The sequence below is a fragment of the Rhinopithecus roxellana genome, chromosome 14 (genome assembly GCF_007565055.1).
Source record: "Rhinopithecus roxellana isolate Shanxi Qingling chromosome 14, ASM756505v1, whole genome shotgun sequence".
Lineage (NCBI taxonomy): Eukaryota > Metazoa > Chordata > Mammalia > Primates > Cercopithecidae > Rhinopithecus > Rhinopithecus roxellana.
The window spans coordinates 132,783,321-132,803,417 of record NC_044562.1 but is presented as its reverse complement, the minus strand read 5'-3'; the positions used below and the strand labels follow the sequence as shown (position 1 = coordinate 132,803,417).

The following is a 20,097-nucleotide window of genomic DNA, read 5'->3' as shown; positions in this document are numbered from 1 at the left end:
CCGGAACCTTCAGCCTTTCCGAGCACGTGAAAGGGGGCGTGGCCAGCCCTTGCGGTGTGGGCAGGTTCCTTAGAGAAGCAGGACTGAAGCAAAGAGAGCATTCTCTGGAGGAGGGAACTTCTCAGGTGGAGGGAGACCACAGTGCGGGCACAGCAAGAGGCTGTGGAGGAGCCCTCGCAGGAAGTCAGGCTGCACAGGCCAAACAGGATTCCAAGGACAGCCTTCTAAAGGATTTCTTTTTCTTTAGTTTTAAATTTTTACTTTTTAATTTTTTAAAGCTTTTTTTTTTTTTTTTGAGACGGAGTCTCACTCTGTCGCCCAGGCTGGAATGCAGTGGCGCAATCTCGGCTCACTAAAACCTCCGCCTCAGCCTCCCGAGTAGCTGGGATTACAGGCGCCCGCCACCACGCCCCAGATTTTTTTTTTTTTTTTTTTTTTTTTTTTGTAGAGACGAGATTTCACCATGTTGGCCAGGCTGGTTTCGAACTCCTGACCTAAGGTGATCCGCCCGCCTCAGCCTCCCAAAGTAATGGGATTACAGGCGTGAGCCACCGCGCCTGGACTTTGCCTTTTTTTTTTTTTTGGCCGGGTCTCTCTCTGTTGCCCAGGCTGGAGTGCAGTGAGGCAATCATAGTTCACTGCATCCCTCAAGCGATACACCCGCCTAGGTCTCCCCAGTAGCTGGGACTACAGGCGCGCGCCACAACGCCAGGCTAATTTTTGTATTTTTTAGAGACGAGGTCTCACTATGTTGTCCAGGCTGGTCTTGAACTCCGGAGCTCAAGCGATCCTCCAGCCTCGGCCTCCCAAAGTGCTGGGATTACAGGCGTGAACCACTGTGCCCGGCCCAATTCATTTGTTGTTAAATCAACAGAGTTGACAATATGACCTTCTAAACATTGTTGACTAATGAGCTAAGATATCGTTAACTAATAAGCTACGATTATTTCCTTTATTGTACAACCTTTCGTTTTCTTCAGTGTCGAAAACAGCATCATTTTTCATTTGCATTTCTTTTTTATTTTTTAATATATTTTTTGAGACGGATTCTCACTCTGTCGTCCAGGCTGGAGTGCAGTGGCGCGATCTCAGCTCCCTGCAACCTCCGCCTCCCGGGTTCAAGCGAATCTCCTGCCTCATCCTCCCGAGTAGCTGGGATCACAAGCGCCCACCACCATGTCCGGCTAATTTTTGTATTTTTAGTAGAGATAGGGTTTCACCATTTTGGTCAGACTGGTTTTGAACTCCTACCTCAGGTGATCCCGTCGCTTCGGCCTCCCAAAGTGCTGGGATTACAGGGGTGAGCCACTGTGCCCGGCCGTCATTTGCTTAATTTTCTATGCATCACCCAAATGTTCCAACAGACGTGTGGTAAAAGCCTCTGAATATCATTGTCCGCGTGCTCAGAAGTATTAGATAATCCACCACAAAACAATAAAATTTTAGAAGTTTAAGTCAGTGAAAGAAATTCGACCCGGCACGTTCGGAGTCGGCTGCCCTGCTCTCCATCAGCAGGCTTCCTGCAGCTCATCTGACCCTCTCCGCCCAGAAGGGCCTAGGGACCTACCCCAGGACGTCTGCGCGGCGAGGCGCGAGGGAGAAGAGAGGGAGTGCAGGGCGGCCCAGGGCGGCCCTGGTCGGCGTGGAGCCTCCAGGACCTCCCCAGCCAGTCCCCTCGCTGCGCACCGCCAGGCTCACACTCCCGGCCCCGCCCACCCCTCGGGGCCCCTCCCGAGACCGCGCCCCTTCCGTGGCCGTTGCTCCGCGCTTCCGTTTCCGGCGGTGCCGGTGGTGGCGCGCGACTCAGCGATGGCAGCAGGTGGCAGCGATCCGCGGGCTGGCGACGTAGAGGAGGACGCCTCACAGCTCATCTTTCCTAAAGGTTGGGCTCAGGGCTGCCAGACTGCCCCGCGCCACTTCGCGTGGTCGCCGCAGGCCTGGCGTTATCCGCTCTTCGCCCAAGGCCTGCCTCAGCGGCGGCTTGAGCAGACCCCCGCGCGGCGTAGGGCTGGGGAGGGAACGTGGACCTGGGAGTGGCCGCCTGGGCAACTGGGTTATTTTCTGTGATAACAAACTGCGAAGTTCCGGGCGCTTGTGTCAAAGGGAAACAAAGCCGGAAACTCAGGTGGGAAGGACAGATTTTTAAAAAATGATAGAACGTTGCACTAGGGAGAAGAATCCAGCGGAAACCGAACTCAACTTCGATTAGTACAGAACCTGTGGGCGTTTTAAAGGAGAATTAGGGAATAAGGATGTAGTGAGTGGGGAAGTGAGAAATGGAAAAAAGCGGGAAGAGCAGGGTCCGTGTGAACCCACCTTGGTTTGTTGACTGGAGCATCTATCGAAGTTAGGCCCCTACCCTCCCACAGAGGCGGAGAGACAGAGGCCTATTTTCAGCCGTTGGCTGGAACAAACAAATTATTTTGGCAGCCTTGAGTTTTCTCAGGCACGCAATGGTTGGGGAAGGTATTCCTAGGGATGAGGACCTCAAGACCTCAAGTGATCCATCCACCTTGGCCTCACAGAGCTGGCATTACAGGCGTGAGCCACCTCGCCCTGCATTTTTTTTTTTTTTTTTTTTTTTTTTGAGGCAAGATCTTATTCTGCTACCCAGGTTGGAGTGCAGTGGTGTGATCACAGCTTACTGCAGCCTCAACCTTCCCAGGCTCAGGTAATCCTCCCACCTCACTTCAGCCTCCGGAGTACCTGAGACTACAAGTGCACACCACCACACCTGGCTAATTTTTGTATTTTTTTGTGGAGACAAGGTTTCACTATGTGGCCCAGGCTGGTCTTGAATTCCTGGGCTCAAGTGATCTACCTGCCTTAGCTGCCTAAAGTGTTAGAAAGTACAGGTGTGAGCCACTGCACCGGGCCTATTAATAGTCGTAATGACGGAACCTTACTAGAATTTCCAGATGACATATTGGCCAAGGAATTGTTTTCCTTTTTTAGCAACAGGGATTAATTATGGCCATTGTTCTTAAAATATTTGCACAAGAGAGAATAGCATGCAGATCCCCTGATCTGTTTCCTTTTGTTTCCAAATAAATTTTGTGTGTGTGTGTGTGTGTGCTTTCACTTGAAAATGTTTATTGGAATTAGCCATGGGGAGAAGTCTTGGATCCCTCCTCTCCATAGTTACACAAAAGTGTCTGAACTGCTTCCCCCATCCCCATTTTGTTGATGCTGAATCCTGGGAATGCCTCCCAAAAGCTCTGTGGTAGGTCTCAGACACCCCTTTCCTAGGCCCTCTGAGTTACAGTTTGGCTGCCTTGACCTTCCTTGGTTGAAGGGAGTGAGGGTAATGTATTAGTAGTACTTGAATATTGTTCTTAATGAGAAATAGGGACAGTTGACTAGTTTCCTGGTGTCCTAAAAGTTCCATTCCTTCCCATTTAACAAGTAATTTCGGTTTAGTGTGGAAAGGGAGGCATCTGTTTTGTTTTGTTTTGTTTTTGAGACAGAGTGTTTCACTCTTGTAGCCTAGGCTGGAGTGCAGTGGCACAATCTCGGCTCACCGCAACCTCCACCTCCCAGGTTCAAGCGATTCTTCTGCCTCAGCCTGAGTAGCTGGGATTACAGGCATGTGCCACCATGCCCGACTAATTTTTGTATTAGTAGAGATGGGGTTTCACCATGTTAGGCTGGTCTCGAACTACTGACTTTAGGTGATTCACCTGACTTGGCCTCCCAAAGTGCTGGGATTACAAGCATGAACCACTGCGCCCAGCCTGGGAGGCATCTCTTAACATTGATTTTTCCAGGACCTGTAAAAGCATCAAAGTTCCAACACACCGATTTGTAACTGATTAGCTACTTCTTCCCTTTTTTTGTTTTGGCCTGATGTCATTTGTTACTGTCACTTCAGAGTTTGGAGGTCCTGCAGTCCTGATACATAATGCCTTTTCCTCTACTCATGGCTGTGAGGCAGTAGTTTCTTCTGTACCTACAGTGCCTCAGTGTTAAAGATTAAAAGAGCTAACATTCCTGATATACAAATAGGCACTCACTGTAGTACATCCCCTGTTGTAGGCTGGAAGACTGAAAAAGGTGTTCTGAGGTTTTTGTTTAAGCTCTCCTGCCCTCAGATAGAAAATAGCTTTTGGTTACCTATTTTTTTATTTAGATTTTAATTTTATTTCAATAGTGCTCCAACTGTATTGGTAGCCTATTATATTCAGTAGCAATGAGTACCTTTCAAATAAAAATAGAGTTTCCTCCTGACCTACCACTTAAACTGTCTGTGTTGTGAAAGGAGAATGAAGCTCTTATCAGTTACCTGGCTTGAGAAATGGGAAGGCACTACTCTGAGGGCCGTGTCAGTGATTTCCCCGATAATAAACAGACCTATAGCACACGTAAGTGTGAAATTGCAAGTCATTTTGGCTTTTCCTCACTGTTGCTTCCTTTTCGGTGTGGGATTATAAACATGAATTCATATTTATGAATGGTTCCTACTCTAGGGGAATTCACTGTTAAGAGAAGGGCAGATAAAAACTATCTCTAGGCCGGGCGCGGTGGCTCAAGCCTGTAATCCCAGCACTTTGGGAGGCCGAGGCGGGCGGATCACGAGGTCAGGAGATCGAGACCGTCCTGGCTAACATGGTGAAACCCCGTCTCTACTAAAAAATACAAAAAACTAGCTGGGCGAGGTGGCGGGCGCCTGTAGTCCCAGCTACTCGGGAGGCTGAGGCAGGAGAATGGGGTAAACCCAGGAGGCGGAGCTTGCAGTGAGCCGAGATCGCGCCACTGCACTCCAGCCTGGGCCACAGAGCGAGACTCTGTCTCAAAAAAAAAAAAACAAAAAAAAACAAAAAAAACTATCTCTATTACTTTGAGATAAACATTAGGAACATAAGATCCTGCAGGAACATCAGGGAGAGAATGATTTCCCCAAGGGGTGACAGCATTTTTTAACAGAACTATTCTAGAAATGTAGAAGGTAGCCATATATTATGAAAAGGGGCCATGGGTTTCTTTTTCTCTCAAACCTAATTCTTAAAAATTGCTTATAACATTTGTGTGGGTACAAAAATAGATTTGGGGGTACATTACTAATGTTTATTTCTAGACATTTGGCCCTTTTTAACACGTAACAGTTCTTAAAATTGAGAGTATAATACCAGCACCATCGAAGTAGGAAGATGATGAGCTGATGCAGGCTAGAGGGAAGTAATTGTCAGTGTACTCTTGAAATCAGTAACTAGTCTATATGTGTCATTACTTAGTAGCATGTCTAGGTCAGGTTTTTGGTGTCAGAATCTAATTCAGACAAGCTAAATATTAGTGTCTCGTGAACTCCACTTTGCCTTGTGATATGTAACTGTGGGTGAATGTAAAGATGTGAGTAGCTGCGGGCATAAAAAAGAACGAGATCCCAGCCTGGGCAGCATGGCGAAACCCCCGTCTCTACCAAAAACATACAGGGTGTGGTGGGGCGTGCCTGCAGTCCAGCTACCTGGGAGGCTGAGGTGGGGGTAGGGGATCACCTGAGCTCAGGGAGGTCAAGGCTGCTGTGAACTGTATTCATGCCACTACACTCCAGCCTGGGTGACAGATGGAGACCCTGTTTCAAAAAATAAATAAATAAATAAAAGAACGAAATCATGTCTTTTGTAGCAACATGGATGGAGCTGGAGGCATTCACTGACGCAATTAACACAGGAACAAAAAACCAAGTTCCTCACATTCTTATAAGTGGGAGTTAAACCTTGAGTACATATGGACAGAAGGGAACAGACACTGAGGCCTAGTTGGGGGGTGGATGATGCGGATTGAAAAACTACCTGTCAGTACTATGCTTATCACTTAGATGACAAAATAGTCTGTTCACCAAACCCTCACAACACCCATTTCCCCTGTATTACAGACCTGCACATGTACCCTGAACCTAAAATAAAAGTTCAAAAAAAAGTAGATGTGGAGTAGGAAACCCCTGGATTTCTGCAGGGGCAGAGAAATGTTCAAATGCACAATGAACATTTAGAAGCAAACTTTTGAAGGAGTATTTTCAGCTACCATTTATGCTTCTCACAAATAGAGTTTGAAACAGCTGAGACACTTCTAAATTCAGAAGTTCATATGCTTCTGGAACATCGAAAGCAGCAGAATGAGAGTGCAGAGGATGAACAGGAACTCTCAGAAGTCTTCATGAAAACGTTAAACTACACAGCCCGTTTCAGTCGTTTCAAAAACAGAGAGACCATTGCCAGTGTTCGTAGGTGAGTGCTAAAAGAAAGTTTTTATTAATCCAAACCATTGGACAAGTGCATGTAGACTGCTGTTCCCTCCCCCTTTCCCAGGTGTCACCTGTGAATTTAAGTAAAATAATGTTGGGCTGGGCATGGTGGCTCACACCTATGCTCCTAGTACTTTGGGACATTGAGGCAGCAGATCACTTGAGGCCAGAAGTTCAAGACCAGCATGGGCAACCTGGTGAAACTCCCTTCCCTACGAAAAAAATACAAAAATTAGCCAGGTGTGGTGGCAGGTACCTGTGGTCCTAGTTACTTGGGAGGCTGAAGTGGGAGGATCATGTGAGCCCGGGAGGTTGAGGCTTTAGTGAACTGTGATTGTGCCACTGTACTCCAGTCTGGGAACAGATTCAAATATGACTCTGCCATATTTTACATAAGTCCAGTATGTGTGATCCAAATGGTACTGTTAGTGGGGAAGTAAGGTTTTTTTGTTATTTTTTTGTAGAGATGGGGAGACTTACTCTGTCGCCTAGGCTGGTCTCAAACTCCTGGCCTCAATTGATCCTCCCACCTTAGCCCCCCAAAATGCTGGGATTGGCCGGGTGTGGTAGCTCACACCTGTAATTCCAGCACTTTGGGAGACCAAGATGGGCAGATCACTTGAGGTCAGGAATTCGAGACCAGCCTGACCAAAATGGTGAAATCTCGTCTGTACTAAAAATACAAAAATTAGCTGGGCGTGGTAGCACACGCCTGTAGTCCCAGCTACTTGGGAGCCTGAGAAAGGAGAATTGCTTGAACCTGGGAGGTGGAGGTAGCAGTGAGCCAAGATCGTGCCACTGCACTCCAGCCTGGGTGGCAGAGTGAGACTGCATCTCAAAAAAAAAAAAGACTCGATCTCAGAAAAAAAAAAAAGCGCTCGAATTAGAAGTAAGCCACCATGTCTAGCCTATATATATATATATGTATATATATATAACTTTTTTTGATAACAGTATTTGTATATATGTGTGAGGTACACGTGATATTTTGTTACTTAGAATGTGTAATGAGTATGTTAGGGTGTTTAGGGTGTTGATCATTTCTATGTATTAGGAACAGTTCAAGTCTTCTCCCCTAGCTATTTTTATTTTCTGTATTTATTCATTTATTTTAGAGACAGGGTCTCACTATGTTGCCCAGGCTGAGACGTCTTGAACTCCTGGACTCGAGTGATCCTCCTGCCTTGGCCTCCTCCCAAAGTGCTAGGATTACAGGCATGAGCTGCTAAGCCCGGCCTCCTCTACCTTTTGTTTTGTTTTGTTCCGTTTTGTTTTGAGACAGTCTCACTCTGTCACCCAGACTGGAGTGTGGTGGTGCAATCTTGGCTCACTTCTACCTCAGCCTCCCAGGTTAAAGCAGTTCTCATGCCTCAGCCTCCCAAGTAGCTAGGACTACAGACATATAACACCACACCCGGCGAATTTTTTTTTTTTTTTTTTTTTTGAGATGGAGTCTAGTTCTGTCACCCAGGCTAGAGTACAGTGGCGTGATCTTGGCTCACTGCGACCTCTGCCTCCCGGATTCAAGTGATCCTGCCTCAGCCTCCTGAGTAAGCTGGGTTTACTGGCGCCCGCCACTGCACCCAGCTAATTTTTGTATTTTTAGTAGAGATGGGGTTTCACTGTGTTGGCCAGGCCAGGCTGGTGATCTGCCTGCCTCGGCCTCCCAAAGTGCTGGGATTACAGGCATGAGCCACTGAGCCTGGCCAATTTTTGTATTTTTAGTAGAGATGGGGTTTTGCCATGGTGCTCAGGCTGGTCTCGAACTCCTCACATCAAGTGATCGCCCATCTTGGCCTGTCAGAGTGCTGGAATTACAGATGCGAGCCATGACCCCTGGCTGTCTAGCTATTTTTAAATACTAGCTACATTTGATCCCTTTTTTCCTGTTGATTATTCTTTGATTTTTTTTGTTTCTTTGTTTTTTATTTTTTTGTTTTGATTTTTTTCTTTTTTTTCCTTTTGATTAGCTTGCTACTCCAGAAAAAGCTTCACAAGTTTGAGTTGGCCTGTTTGGCCAACCTTTGCCCAGAGACTGCTGAGGAGTCCAAGGCTCTAATCCCAAGGTTAGTACCAGTTGTGATAAGTTCTCTGTATACAGGATAAATTTCTACAAATAGAGTTGGTGTGTCTAAAATGTGTATATATTATATATTTGGATACATGATTGCCAATATCGAATGAAAGTGCCTTTTTCATTCAGTATTTCAAAGCACGTTTCCTGCTTATTCACAGTGTGTGAGAATGATGGTTTTATACCACACCAAGTGAGCGCAAAAATCAGGAAACAGCTGGGACTTCCGTACGCTGATGGGAGGGGTGTGAGTGTTAATTACAACAATCATTTTGGAGAGCAATTTGGCTGTGTCTGGTAAAGATGAATATACTCCATGTTCCAAATATCCATTCCTGGTACATATCTTAAAGGTAACTGACACAAGTTTACAAGGAGACATATATTCTAGTGTTCATTGCTGCACTGTTTTGTTTCTGTTTTTGTTTTTAGTAGACATGGGGTTTCACCATGTTGGCCAGGCTGGTCTCAAACTTCCGGCCTCAAGTGATCTGCCCACTTTGGCCTCCCAAGGTGCTAGGATTACAGGCATGAGCCGCAGTGCCCAGCCTCATGCTGCACTGCTAATGATAGCAGAAATTTGATAATCTCTTAGTCAATAAGAAAATGGATAAATGAATCATTGTATAGTCATACAATGTTTATTGTACGGCAGTGAAAAAAAATCAGTGAACTAGAACCATGTGGAATATCAACATATGTCAGAATGAATTTTGAGGGAAAAATTTGCAGAAGGATAAATACAGTATGATGCCATTTCTTACAAAGTTTGAAACTGTGTTGCATATTACTTACATATCCATAAATGTGTAGTAAGTATAAAATATGTATGGCAAAACAAATTTTTTTTTTTTTTTTTTTTTTTTTTTTTTTTTTTTTGAGACGGAGTCTCGCTGTGTCGCCCAGGATGGAGTGCAGTGGCGCGATCTCGGCTCACTGCAAGCTCTGCTTCCCAGGTTCACGCCATTCTCCCGCCTCAGCCTCCGAGTAGCTGGGACTACAGGCGCCCGCCACTACGCCCGGCTAGTTTTTTGTATTTTAGTAGAGACGGGGTTTCACCATGTTAGCCAGGATGGTCTCGATCTCCTGACCTCGTGATCCGCCCGCCTCGGCCTCCCAAAGTGCTGGGATTACAGGCTTGAGCCACCGCGCCCGGCCGACAAATTTTTTTTAAATGTATGGCAATGATAAATACTAACTTGAGGATGGTAATTATTTCTGGAGGAGGGAAGGTATTGGTCTAGGAAAGTAACACAGCCATCCACTTTCCTGCTTATTAAAGAACTCTGGGCCAGGTGCAGTGGCTTATACCTGTAATCCCAACACTTTGAGAGGCCGAGGCAGGTGGATCCCAAGGTTAGGAGGTCGAGACCATCCTGGCCAACATGGTGTAACTCCATCTCTACTAAAATACAAAATTAGCTGAGCATGGTGGTGTGTGCCTGTCGCCCCTGCTACTTGGGAGGCTGAGGTAGGGGAATCACTTGAACCCAGGAGGTGGAGGTTGCAGTGAGCCAAGATTGCGCCACTGCACTCCAGCTTGGCAACAGAGCGACACTCGATCTCAAAAAAAAAGAACTCTGGCCAGGTGTGGTGACTCATACCTGTCATCCCAGCACTTTGGGAGGTTGATACCATTAGAAAACATGAAGACAGTAAGTGAAAAATGCAGGGCTGGGCGTGGTGGCTCATGCCTGTAATCCTTGCCCTTTGGGAGGCTGAGGCAGGAGGATCACCTGAAGTCAGGAGTTGAAGACCAGCCTGGCCAATGGTGAAACCCCGTCTCTACTAAAAATATAAAAAAGCTGGGTGAGGACTGGGCACGGTGGCTCACGCCTGTAATCCCACCACTTTGGGAGGCCGAGGCAGGTGGATCATGAGGTCAGGAGATCGAGACCATCCTGGCTAACACAGTGAAACCCTGTCTCTATTAAAAGTACAAAAAATTAGCTGGGCGTGGTGGTGGGCGCCTGTAGTCCCAACTACCTGGGAGGCTGAGGCAGGAGAATGGCGGGAACCCAGAAGGCGGAGCTTGCAGTGAGCCAAGATTATGCCACTGCACTCCAGCCTGGGTGACAGAGCAAGACTCCGTCTCAAAAAAAAGAAAAATTAGCTGGGTGTGGAGTCAGGCGCCTGTAATCCCAGGTACTTGGTAGGCTGAGGCAGGAGAATCACTTGAACCCGGGAGGCGGAGGTTTCAATGAGACAAGATCATGCCACTTCACTCTAGCCTAGGGGACAAGAACGAAACTCTGTCTCAAAAAAAAGGAAAAAAAACCTGTAAGTCAAGTGGGGCTAACTGTAAAGGTATATTTTTTATACTTTTTATCTTTTATGCGTTTGAAATATTTTGTAATGTTTTATCAGGAAAAGTGGAAAAGAAATACAGATGCAAGGTGAAGGTGTTAGAGATGTGGGCAGTAGATTAGTGCGCCTCAAAGAAGAGCGTGCGGAAATTGCCAGTTGCCAAATCACTCATTTCTTTTCTTTCTCTTGTAGCTTGGAGGGACGGTTTGAAGATGAGGAGCTGCAGCAGATTCTTGATGATATCCAGACAAAGCGCAGCTTTCAGTATTAATCTCCAAACATCGCTGCTGCTCGGAGAAATCGCATCCCCAGGCGTAACACCACCTTCCCAGGCTCTGGGGCTGACTTGCATGGAAATGCTGTTGCGGAGGACAGTTGAGAATTCCTTTGGAGAAAACAGCCCAGCTTGGCGTGGCGTTAGCTTGCTGTTTCAAATAACTCATAGGCCCAGCCCAGGACATGGAATCTTGGAGCAGCCTTGTGCAGTGGCTGCCAGTGGCTTCCTGAACGTGCCTCTGGGAAGTGTGAGATGGGGCCACACTATTGGCTACCTCATTCATGGTTTGTGGCCTCCACATCATCTTTTTTCTTAATATTTCATGTTTTAATTTCAGTGCGTTTATACTTTTTGAAACTAGACCAGAATATAGTAGACTTTATAGAGAAAGACCAGTTTCACCTAGATGCTAAAGGAAGAATTAAACCACTGTTATTGTTTGAAATGCTTTTTTTTTTCTTTTCTTTTCTTTTAAATGGAGATAGGGTCTTAACTCTTACCCAGGCTGGAGGAATGTAGTCATACAGTCATGGCTCACTGAAGCCTGGGACCCCCCTGCCTCAGCCTCCCAAATAACTGGGGCCAAATGTGTGCACCACCACTCTCAGCTAATTTTTAAAATTTTTTATAGAGATGGGGTTTTATTGTGCTGCCTAGACTGGTCTTAAACTCCTGGGCTCAAGTGATCCCCCTGCCTTGGCCTCCCAAACTGGTGAGATTACAGGCATGAGCCACCACACCTGGCCTGAAATTCTGAAGGGATGAGAGTGTCGACAGAGCACGTTGGCATCATTGTGGCTAACCTGGGAGGCGGAAGAAGCATGCCATGGCCATGGGCAGTGTTGACAAGTATTGTGGAGCTCATAGTCCCTTGAGGTAGATGGCTACTTTGCCTTTCTTCTTGAACTGTCTTGCAGAATGTGGATTTGGGGTGAGTGGTCTTGAAGGACTCATTTAGTCACCCTCAAATTAAGATTTTTGCTTCATCTTTCTTGGGCCTACACCTCCAAGATAAGAAGCAGTGGTCGTGCCAAAGAGGCTCGCAACTAGGTATGCGCTGTTCACTGCAGCCTGTTTGTTGCATGAACTGTGGTCGTTGTGTGCCCAATGACAAGGCTATTAAGAAGTTCATCATTTGAAATGTAGAGGCCGCAGCAGTCAGCGATGGTTCTGAGGTGAGCATCCTTGAAGCCTGTGTACTTCCCAGGCTGGATGTGAAGCTACATTACTGTGTGAGTTGTGCCACTCACAGCACGGTAGTCAGGAATCGAGCTCATGAAGCCCACAAGGACCGAACACCTCCACCCCAGTGTAGACCTGCAGGTGCTGCCCCATGCCCCCACCAAAGCCCATATAAGGAATGGAGTTGTTAAGGACTGAAGAAAAACTATTCTCTGGAGAAAAATAAAATTGCAATTAAAATTTATTTTTTTTTTTAATTTCATAGGCCAGGCGTGAAGTTTTGAACACTTTGAAGTCTCCAATTATGAGGGATCCAGCCTAAGCCTCTGGCTTGCTACTTAGCAATAGGTGCTTTATGATGGGCTGATTCAGAAGGAGGGAGTCACTCTTGAGCCACTGCAGTGAAGTCACTTGATCTCAGTCTGGGGGAAAACACTTTAATAGCTAAACATTCTAGCTTTGATTTTTCTGAGGGGAATACACCTGTTTTCAATTTTGGGGTTTTTCTTTGGGGCACTTGCTTGACTCTGTATGAACTTGTGATCCAAAGAAAAAGGAGAAAGAACAATGTTGGCTTTTTTTTTTTTTTTTGAGACAGAGTCTTGCTCTATCGCCCGGGCTGGAGTACAGTGGCCCGATCTCAGCTCACTGCAAGCTCCGCCTCCCAGGTTTACGCCATTCTCATGCCTCAGCCTCCCGAGTAGCTGGGACTACAGGCGCCCGCCACCACGCCCGGCTAGTTTTTTGTATTTTTTAAGTAGAGACGGGGTTTCGCCGTGTTAGCCAGGATGGTCTCGATCTCCTGACCTCGTGATCCACCCGTCCCGGCCTCCCAAAGTGCTGGGATTACAGGCTTGAACCACCGCGCCCGGCCCAATGTTGGCTTTTAAAGTCTTGACGGTTTTATGTTTGCTATGAAATAAGGCAAAAATAAAAAATTCTTATTTTTATTTTTATTTATTTTTTTTGAGATAGAGTCTGGCTCTGTCGCCCAGGCTGGAGTGCAGTGGTACAATCTTGGCTCACTGCAAGCTCTGCCTCACAGGTTCAAGTGATTCTCCTGCCTCAGCCTCCCGAGTAGCTGGGACTACAGGCACCTGCCACCACACCCGGCTGATTTTTTGTGTTTTTAGTAGAGACAGGGTTTCAACATCGCCAGGCTAGTCTTGAACTCCTGACAAGTGATCCTCCCGCCTCGGCCTCTCAAAGTGCTGGGATTACAGGTGTGAACCACCGTGCCGGCCAATCTTTTTATCCTTGAACAACTTCCCTTCCTTGAGCCTCATTGGTGTTCTCAATTATTAAATATGGATAATAATAGTATCTGCCCACGGATATTTTGAGATGGTTGAAAAACAAGAGCCTAGAAATGTCTGACGTATAGTATGTTCCAGTAAATGTTCACTATTAGCTTCTCAGGCAGGTGAGCTAGTATAGATAGATGATTAAGTCAGCTTGCTTCATAGAAATTAGTGCAAGAATTTGGTAGCTTACCAACTGACAGTATCAAACTTAGAAAATAAATGAAATTGGGCCGGGTGTGGTGGCTCACCCCTGTAATCCCAGCACTTTCAGAGGCTAAGGCAGGCAGATCACCTGAGGTTGGGAGTTTGAGACCAGCCTGACCAACATGGAGAAGCCCCGTCTCTACTAAAGATACAAAATTAGTGGGGCGTGGTGGCACATGCCTGTAATCTCAGCTATTCTGGAGGCTGAGGCAGGAGAATTGCTTGAACCTGAGAGGCAATGGTTGTGGTGAGCCAGGATTGTGCCATTGCACTCCAGCCTGGGCAACAAGAGCAAAACTTTGTCTCAAAAATAAAAAAAAAAGGCCGGGCGCGGTGGCTCACGCCTATAATCCCAGCACTTTGGGAAGCCGAAGCGGGTGGATCATGGGGTCAGGAGATCGAGACCATCCTGGCCAACATGGTGAAACCCCGTCTCTACTGAAAATACAAAAATTAGCCAGGCGTGGTGGCGGGCACCTGTAATCCCAGCTACTTGGGAAGCTGAGGCAGGAGAATCGCTTGAACCTGGGAGGTGGAGGTTGCAGTGAGCCAAGATCATGCCACTGCACTGCAGCCTGGGCAACAAGAGTGAGATTCCGTCTTGAAAAAAAAATAAAAATAATAAAAAGCAGCTCATACTAGGGAATTACTTGGTAAAGCAACCTCAAGCTGTTATAGATTAAAAGCCTGGTCAGCTATTCTGCTAGACAGTCAAATATTGTCTGCAGGGCTGGACAGCATATTGCTATTGAAAATAGCTACTAGGAGACCTTGCGCAATCTGTGAAACATTGTTAGGCTCATACTATGTAAAAATCAGGAAAATTTGGGAACATACTGATATAACAAAAGATGGGTTGTCAAACCCTCACTTCACCAGAAAGCTAAATTAACCAGATAAGTCTTTCTGAAAGTTTTAGTGTCTTAGTTTGTTCCTGTGCTATAACAGAATACCTTAGATGGGGTAACCTATAAATAATAGGAATTTATTTCTCACAGTTCTGGAGGCTGGCAAATGCAAGATCCAGGTGCTGGTGTGTTCAGTGTCTGGCAACGGCAACTTTCTGGTCCAAGATGGTGCCTTTTTTCTGCATCTTCCATGGGAAATGAACACTGTCCTTATGGTAGAAGGGTTGCAAGGACCAGGCTTTTTTTTTTTTTTTTTCTTGATACAGCAGGGTCTTGCTCTGTCGCCCAGGCTGGAGTGCAGTGGCATGATTAAGGTTCACTGCAGCCTCAACCTCCCGGGCTCCAGTGACCCTCCCACCTCAGCCTCTTGGATAGCTGGTACCACAGGCACGAGCTACCATGCCTGGCTAATTTTTTTATTTCTGTAGAGACGGGGTTTCGCCATGTTGCCCAGGCTGGTCTTGAATTCTTGACCTCAAGCAGTCCACCTGTTTCCGCCTCCCAAATGCTGAGATTACAGACATGAGTCACTGTCCGACCTGTAGCCTCTTTTATGCGTACATTAATCCCCTTCATGAGGGATGTTCTCTCATTACTTAATCCTGCTAAAGACCCCACCTCTTAATACTACATCAGTGATGGGTTCAATGTAGGAATTGGGTGGGAGGGGGCACATTCAGACCATAGCATCTAGTCATTCTGGTTTTATTACAATTCATTAGACTTGAGGCGTGAAAAAGGGCATGCTAGATGGGACTTCAGCATCGATGAGCTGCCTTAGTAATACTGTAATAAAAAGCACTAAATATGCCAGTGGTGTGAGAATTTTTTTACGGAAAATTGTATACTTACAGAAAACTTGGAAAGACTAGTACATTGATGCCTGTGTGTTCACCACCTTGATGTAACGGATAACATGCTATTTGCTTTATCTGTATTTCATTGCTAGGAATCATTTGAAAGCAGTCAACGTGATACTTCATTCTGAACTTCTGAAATAAGTATGCATTTCGAAAATACAGTTTCCTCTATGACGGGCACTATAGCACTTAGGAACATTGACAAGTAGTTCATGCTATTGAATATCCGGTTCATATTGAAGTTTTCCTTGAGGAGAGTTCTGGGTCAAAGGTCAGTCCCAGTAGTGGTGTAGTTTAGTTGTCCTTGGGTCTAACCTAACAATTGCGGTGAAAAATATTAAGGAAATATATGTGGTTACAGCTCTCAGGTTTCTGTAAAAATCTTTGACTAGATAAAAGTACCTGTTTGCAACTCCTGAATAGAAGATGGGACTAGAGAGACTGCAGGTCCTGGGTAGATTCTGATCAGTATTTGCACCTACACCTGGCTCTCCTGTCTTCATCAGTGGAACAGCAGTTTGGAACTAAGCAAGGAGAATGCACATCCGATGACAGCAGAGTGGGGGCAGATCTGCTAGAGTCCATCAGACGTGGAGCAGGTTCAAAGCAGCCGTGTGAGCCTCCCTTCCGTTGTGTGGCACTGCGTACTTACCAGCAAATGTTTAGTGAGCCCCCATTTTGAGTAGCGTTAATGTGGAGCTATAAGGAGAAATAAGAATCCTGAAATTAAATAATTTGAGGAGAGAGCTTCATGGGATAGGGGTGAGGGAAACAGCCTAGGAGACAACGGGGAATTTTGAAAGATTGACAAGCCAAAGCTGTCAGACAACTTCCTTTGAGATGGGCACATTCCATACCTGAACTGTCCAGTGTACTAGCCACTGACTGCATGGAGCTTCTGCATATGGTAGGCTAATGACTTAGGAGCTGGATTTTAAGTTTAAATTTTATTTTTCAGACAGTCTCCCTCTGTCAACCAGGCTGGAGTGCAGTGGCACAATCCCAGCTCACTGCAACCTCCATCTCCAAGGTTCAAACGATTCTCCTGCCTCAGCCTCCTGAGTAGCTGGGATTATAGGCACCCGCTACCACACCCAGCTAATTTTTGCATTTTTTTAGTAGAGACAGGGTTTCACCATGTTAGCCAGGCTGGTCTTGAACTCCGCACCTCAGGTGATCTGCCTGCCTTGGCCTCCCAAAGTACTGGGATTATAGGTGTGAGCCACCATGCCGAGCCATAAGTTTAAAATTCTCATAGTCACATGTGGTGGGTGGCTAATGTATTGGACAGTGCAGCTCTTAGCTACCAACAATGCCCTGCAGGGCACTGAGATCAAAGAAAATTTCAGCAAGATGAACAATGCCCACAAAAGCAGCAGCGGTAACAGGAACATTATCAGATTTAATAACAATTTAGATCCCCCCAATTCTGAGATCTAAAGATGCATGTTACTTCCACTGAGTCCTGTGTTTCTAAGTACCCTAAATTCTGTTTTTAGAAGTCTGCCTCTTTGGCCAAGGCAGCTCCGGACGAGGCCCCCAACAACAGCGCCCTGAGGTGGCAGCGGTGGTGCCTGCGGGGACCACTAGCAGCCGCGGGCTGAGGGGAGGTCGGGACCCAGGCAGGACCGCTGTATCCCACCAGAAGAAGGCCAAGTATCCCTGTGGGGGAGGAGCAGTCCCCATGCCAGGCCTCCTGATGTCCCCAGGTCTCAAAATCCCCATCTCCAGTTCAGGGCAAGAAGAGTCCACAACTCCTATGCCAACAACTGATAAAGATCCCAAAGAAGAAAAAGAGGCAGATGATTGTGCCCTGTCTCAGGAAGTTTACATTGCTGCTTCCAGACCTAGCCGGGGGTGGCGCAGTAGGAGCAGGACGTGTTTCTCCTCATGTGATACAGAGAACACCTGAAGCTCTCAGTGCAAGACCGGTTCATTGCAGCTCATCTGCAAATCAGAACCAAATACAGACCAACTCGATTATGATGTTCGAGAAGCATTCGTGTCCAGGTGGCATTAGCAAGGAGGAAGAAGAAGAGACATTAATCAGTGAAGAGGAGATGCCATTAGAAGATAACCCAAGAGATGAGGCCTACAAACCCCTCTCAGAAAGGGAGACCCCAAAGCCACGCGAAAATCAGGGAAGGTGAAAGGAGAGAAGGAGAAGAAGGAAATTAAAGTGGAAGTAGAGGTAGAGGTAAAAGAAGAGGAGAATGAAGTTAGGGAGGATGAGGAACCTCCGAGGAAGAGAGAAAAAAGATGGAAAGATGGCAAAAGTCCACATTTACCCAGGAGAAAAAAGCCTCCAACCCAATATGTCCATTGTAAGATGGAAGGATGTGGAACTGTCCTTGCCCATCCTGGCTATTGGCAGCACCATGTTAAATAGCATTTGTTGAAAAAAAAAATATGTATGTCTCCATCCCTCCTGTGGATGACTCTGTAGGCTCCAGAAGCAACTTCTATGACATGCCAAACATCATACAGATCAAAGGGATTTTATAGCTGTGAATACTGTGCTCAGGCCTCCAAGAGTTCCCACAATCTGGTAGTGCACCAGATGATTCACATTGGCGAGAAGCCATTATCACAGTGTGAGATCTGTAAATTTACTTACCGACAAAAGGCATCTCTTAATTGGCACATAAAGAAGTATGAGGCTGGGCACCGTGGCTCATGCCTATAATCCCAGCACTTTGGGAGGTCAAGGCGGGTGGATCACCTGAGGTCAGTTGGAGACCACCCTGGCCAACACGGTGAAACCCCATCTCTACTAAAAATACAAAAATTAGCCGGGCGTGGTGGTCCATGCCTGTAGTCCCAGCTACTCTGGGGGCTGAGATGGGAGAATTGCTTGAACCCAGGAGGCAGAGGTTGCAGTGCGCCGGGATCATGCCACTGCACTTCAGCCTGGGTGATAGAGTGAGACTCTGTCTCAAAAAGATACATAATTACAGCCGGGCACAGTGGCTCACGCCTGTAATCCCAGCACTTTGGGAGGCTGAGGTGGGCAGATCATGAGGTCAGGAGATGGAGACCATCCTGGCTAATATGGTGAAACTCTGTCTCTACTAAAAACATAAAATATTAGCCGGGCATGGTGGTAGGCGCCTGTAGTCCCAGCTACTGGGGAGGCTGAGGCAGAAGAATGGCATGAACCCGGGAGGCGGAGCTTGCAGTGAGCCAAGATTGTGTCACTGCACAGCACTCTGTCCCAAAGTGCTGGTAGGAGCCACTGCACCCAGCTGATAACCTCTTCTCTAATTAATTTTGCCTTTTCAGTGGACATAGAACCTGTGTGTTGAATTTCAGTCTGGGCGTCATGGCTCATGCCTGTAATTCCAGAGGCTAAGGCAGGAGCATTGTTTGAGCCTAGGAGTTATGAGAGCAGCCTGGGAAGCATAGCAAGACCCTGTCTGATTAAAAAACAAAAAGAACGAAAGGAAGACAGAAGAAGGAAACCCAACACGTTCACCTTTTAGGTTTCCAATATTTATATTTTGTAATGCTACTAATAAGGGCCCTACACAGGGATACTTCCAGATTCACAGACTGATGTCTTCGTAAATTCAGACCAACTTCTGTTTCCCAAGTCATATAAACACCCTGAGACCACGCATGTCCCAAATGCGTTCTCCTTATTAATACAGTTTAACACATCTTCATATTCAAAGGGAACGAAGTTATCAGATATTTGAAAACCAATACTTTTTAAACTCAGCAGTGACAGAAGAAATAAACGATGGAAAGACTTGATCATGTAAAAATTTTAAACTTCAAAGTCACCTTTTTTTTTGGAGATGGCCTTGCCGTGTTGTCCAGGCTGGTCTTGAACTTGTGGGAAATCACCCATTTCGATCTCCCAAAGTACTGGGATTACAGGCATGAGCCATTGCATGCGACCAAAATCACTAACATTTTAGGAAGTCAATAGACTGTCTAAAGATTTGATAAGATGTATAGCAGAGAACACAGACAAGGGTGAATATATTTATTTGTGGCCGGGCGCAGTGGCTCACACCTGTAATCCCAGCACTTTGGGAGGCCAAAGTGGGCGGATCACCCTGAGGTCAGGAGTTCGAGACCAGCCTGGCCAACATGGCAAAACCTGGTCTCTACTGAAAAATACACAACTTAGCCAGGCATGGTGGTGGGCACCTGTAATCCCAGCTACTTGGAAGTCTGAGGCATAAGAATTGCTTGAACCCGAGAGGTGGAGGTTACAGTGAGCCGTTGTACTCCAGCCTGGGCGACAGAAAGAGACTTCATCTCCCCCCACCCACCAAAAAAAAAAAAAAAAAAAAAAAAGATGCGGGCCAGGTGCAGGGGCTCACGTCTGTAATCCCGGCACTTTGGGAGGTCGAGACGGGAGGATCACGATGTCAGGAGTTCGAGACCCGCCTGGCCAACATAGTGAACCCCATCTGGACTAAAAATACAAAAAAATTAGCTGGGCATGGTGGCCATGCCTATAATCCCAGCTACTCGGGAGGCTGAGGCAGGAACGCAGAGGTTGCAGTGAGCCGAGATCGCGCCATTGCACTCCAGCCCGGGCGACAGTGCAAAACTCCTTAAAAAAATAAAAGATGTGTATATCAAGACCTCGGCTGGGCACAGTTGTTTGTGCCTGTAATCCCAGCACTTCAGGAGGCCAAGGCAGGAGGATTGCTTGTGGCCAGGAGTTCAAGACCAGCCTGAGCAACATAGTAAGACCCCGTCTCTACACACACACACACAGAG

The 20,097-nt window shown here is 46.6% G+C and overlaps 1 protein-coding gene and 1 pseudogene across 1 annotated transcript; both read left to right on the top strand.

Moving 5' to 3' along the window:
- The first annotated feature begins 1,761 nt into the window (after positions 1–1,761).
- On the top strand, positions 1,762–12,317 carry POLR2D (RNA polymerase II subunit D). Its single transcript, XM_010363434.2, has 4 exons — positions 1,762–1,882; positions 6,044–6,224; positions 8,212–8,307; positions 10,815–12,317. The coding sequence occupies exons 1-4, from the start codon at positions 1,810–1,812 to the stop codon at positions 10,891–10,893; spliced, it is 429 nt and encodes a 142-aa protein (XP_010361736.1). The 5' UTR covers positions 1,762–1,809; the 3' UTR covers positions 10,894–12,317.
- A 4,400-nt stretch (positions 12,318–16,717) lies between these two features.
- On the top strand, positions 16,718–18,055 carry LOC104662442 (annotated as a pseudogene).
- Positions 18,056–20,097: the final 2,042 nt, after the last annotated feature.

Bases quoted from the DNA above. Each gene is read 5' to 3' on its own strand.
- POLR2D (XM_010363434.2), top strand. From the start codon at position 1,810: ATGGCAGCAGGTGGCAGCGATCCGCGGGCTGGCGACGTAGAGGAGGAC. The intron at 6,225-8,211 runs GTGAGTGCTAAA...CCTTTTGATTAG, and splicing joins ACCATTGCCAGTGTTCGTAG to CTTGCTACTCCAGAAAAAGC. The intron at 8,308-10,814 runs GTTAGTACCAGT...TTTCTCTTGTAG, and splicing joins TCCAAGGCTCTAATCCCAAG to CTTGGAGGGACGGTTTGAAG.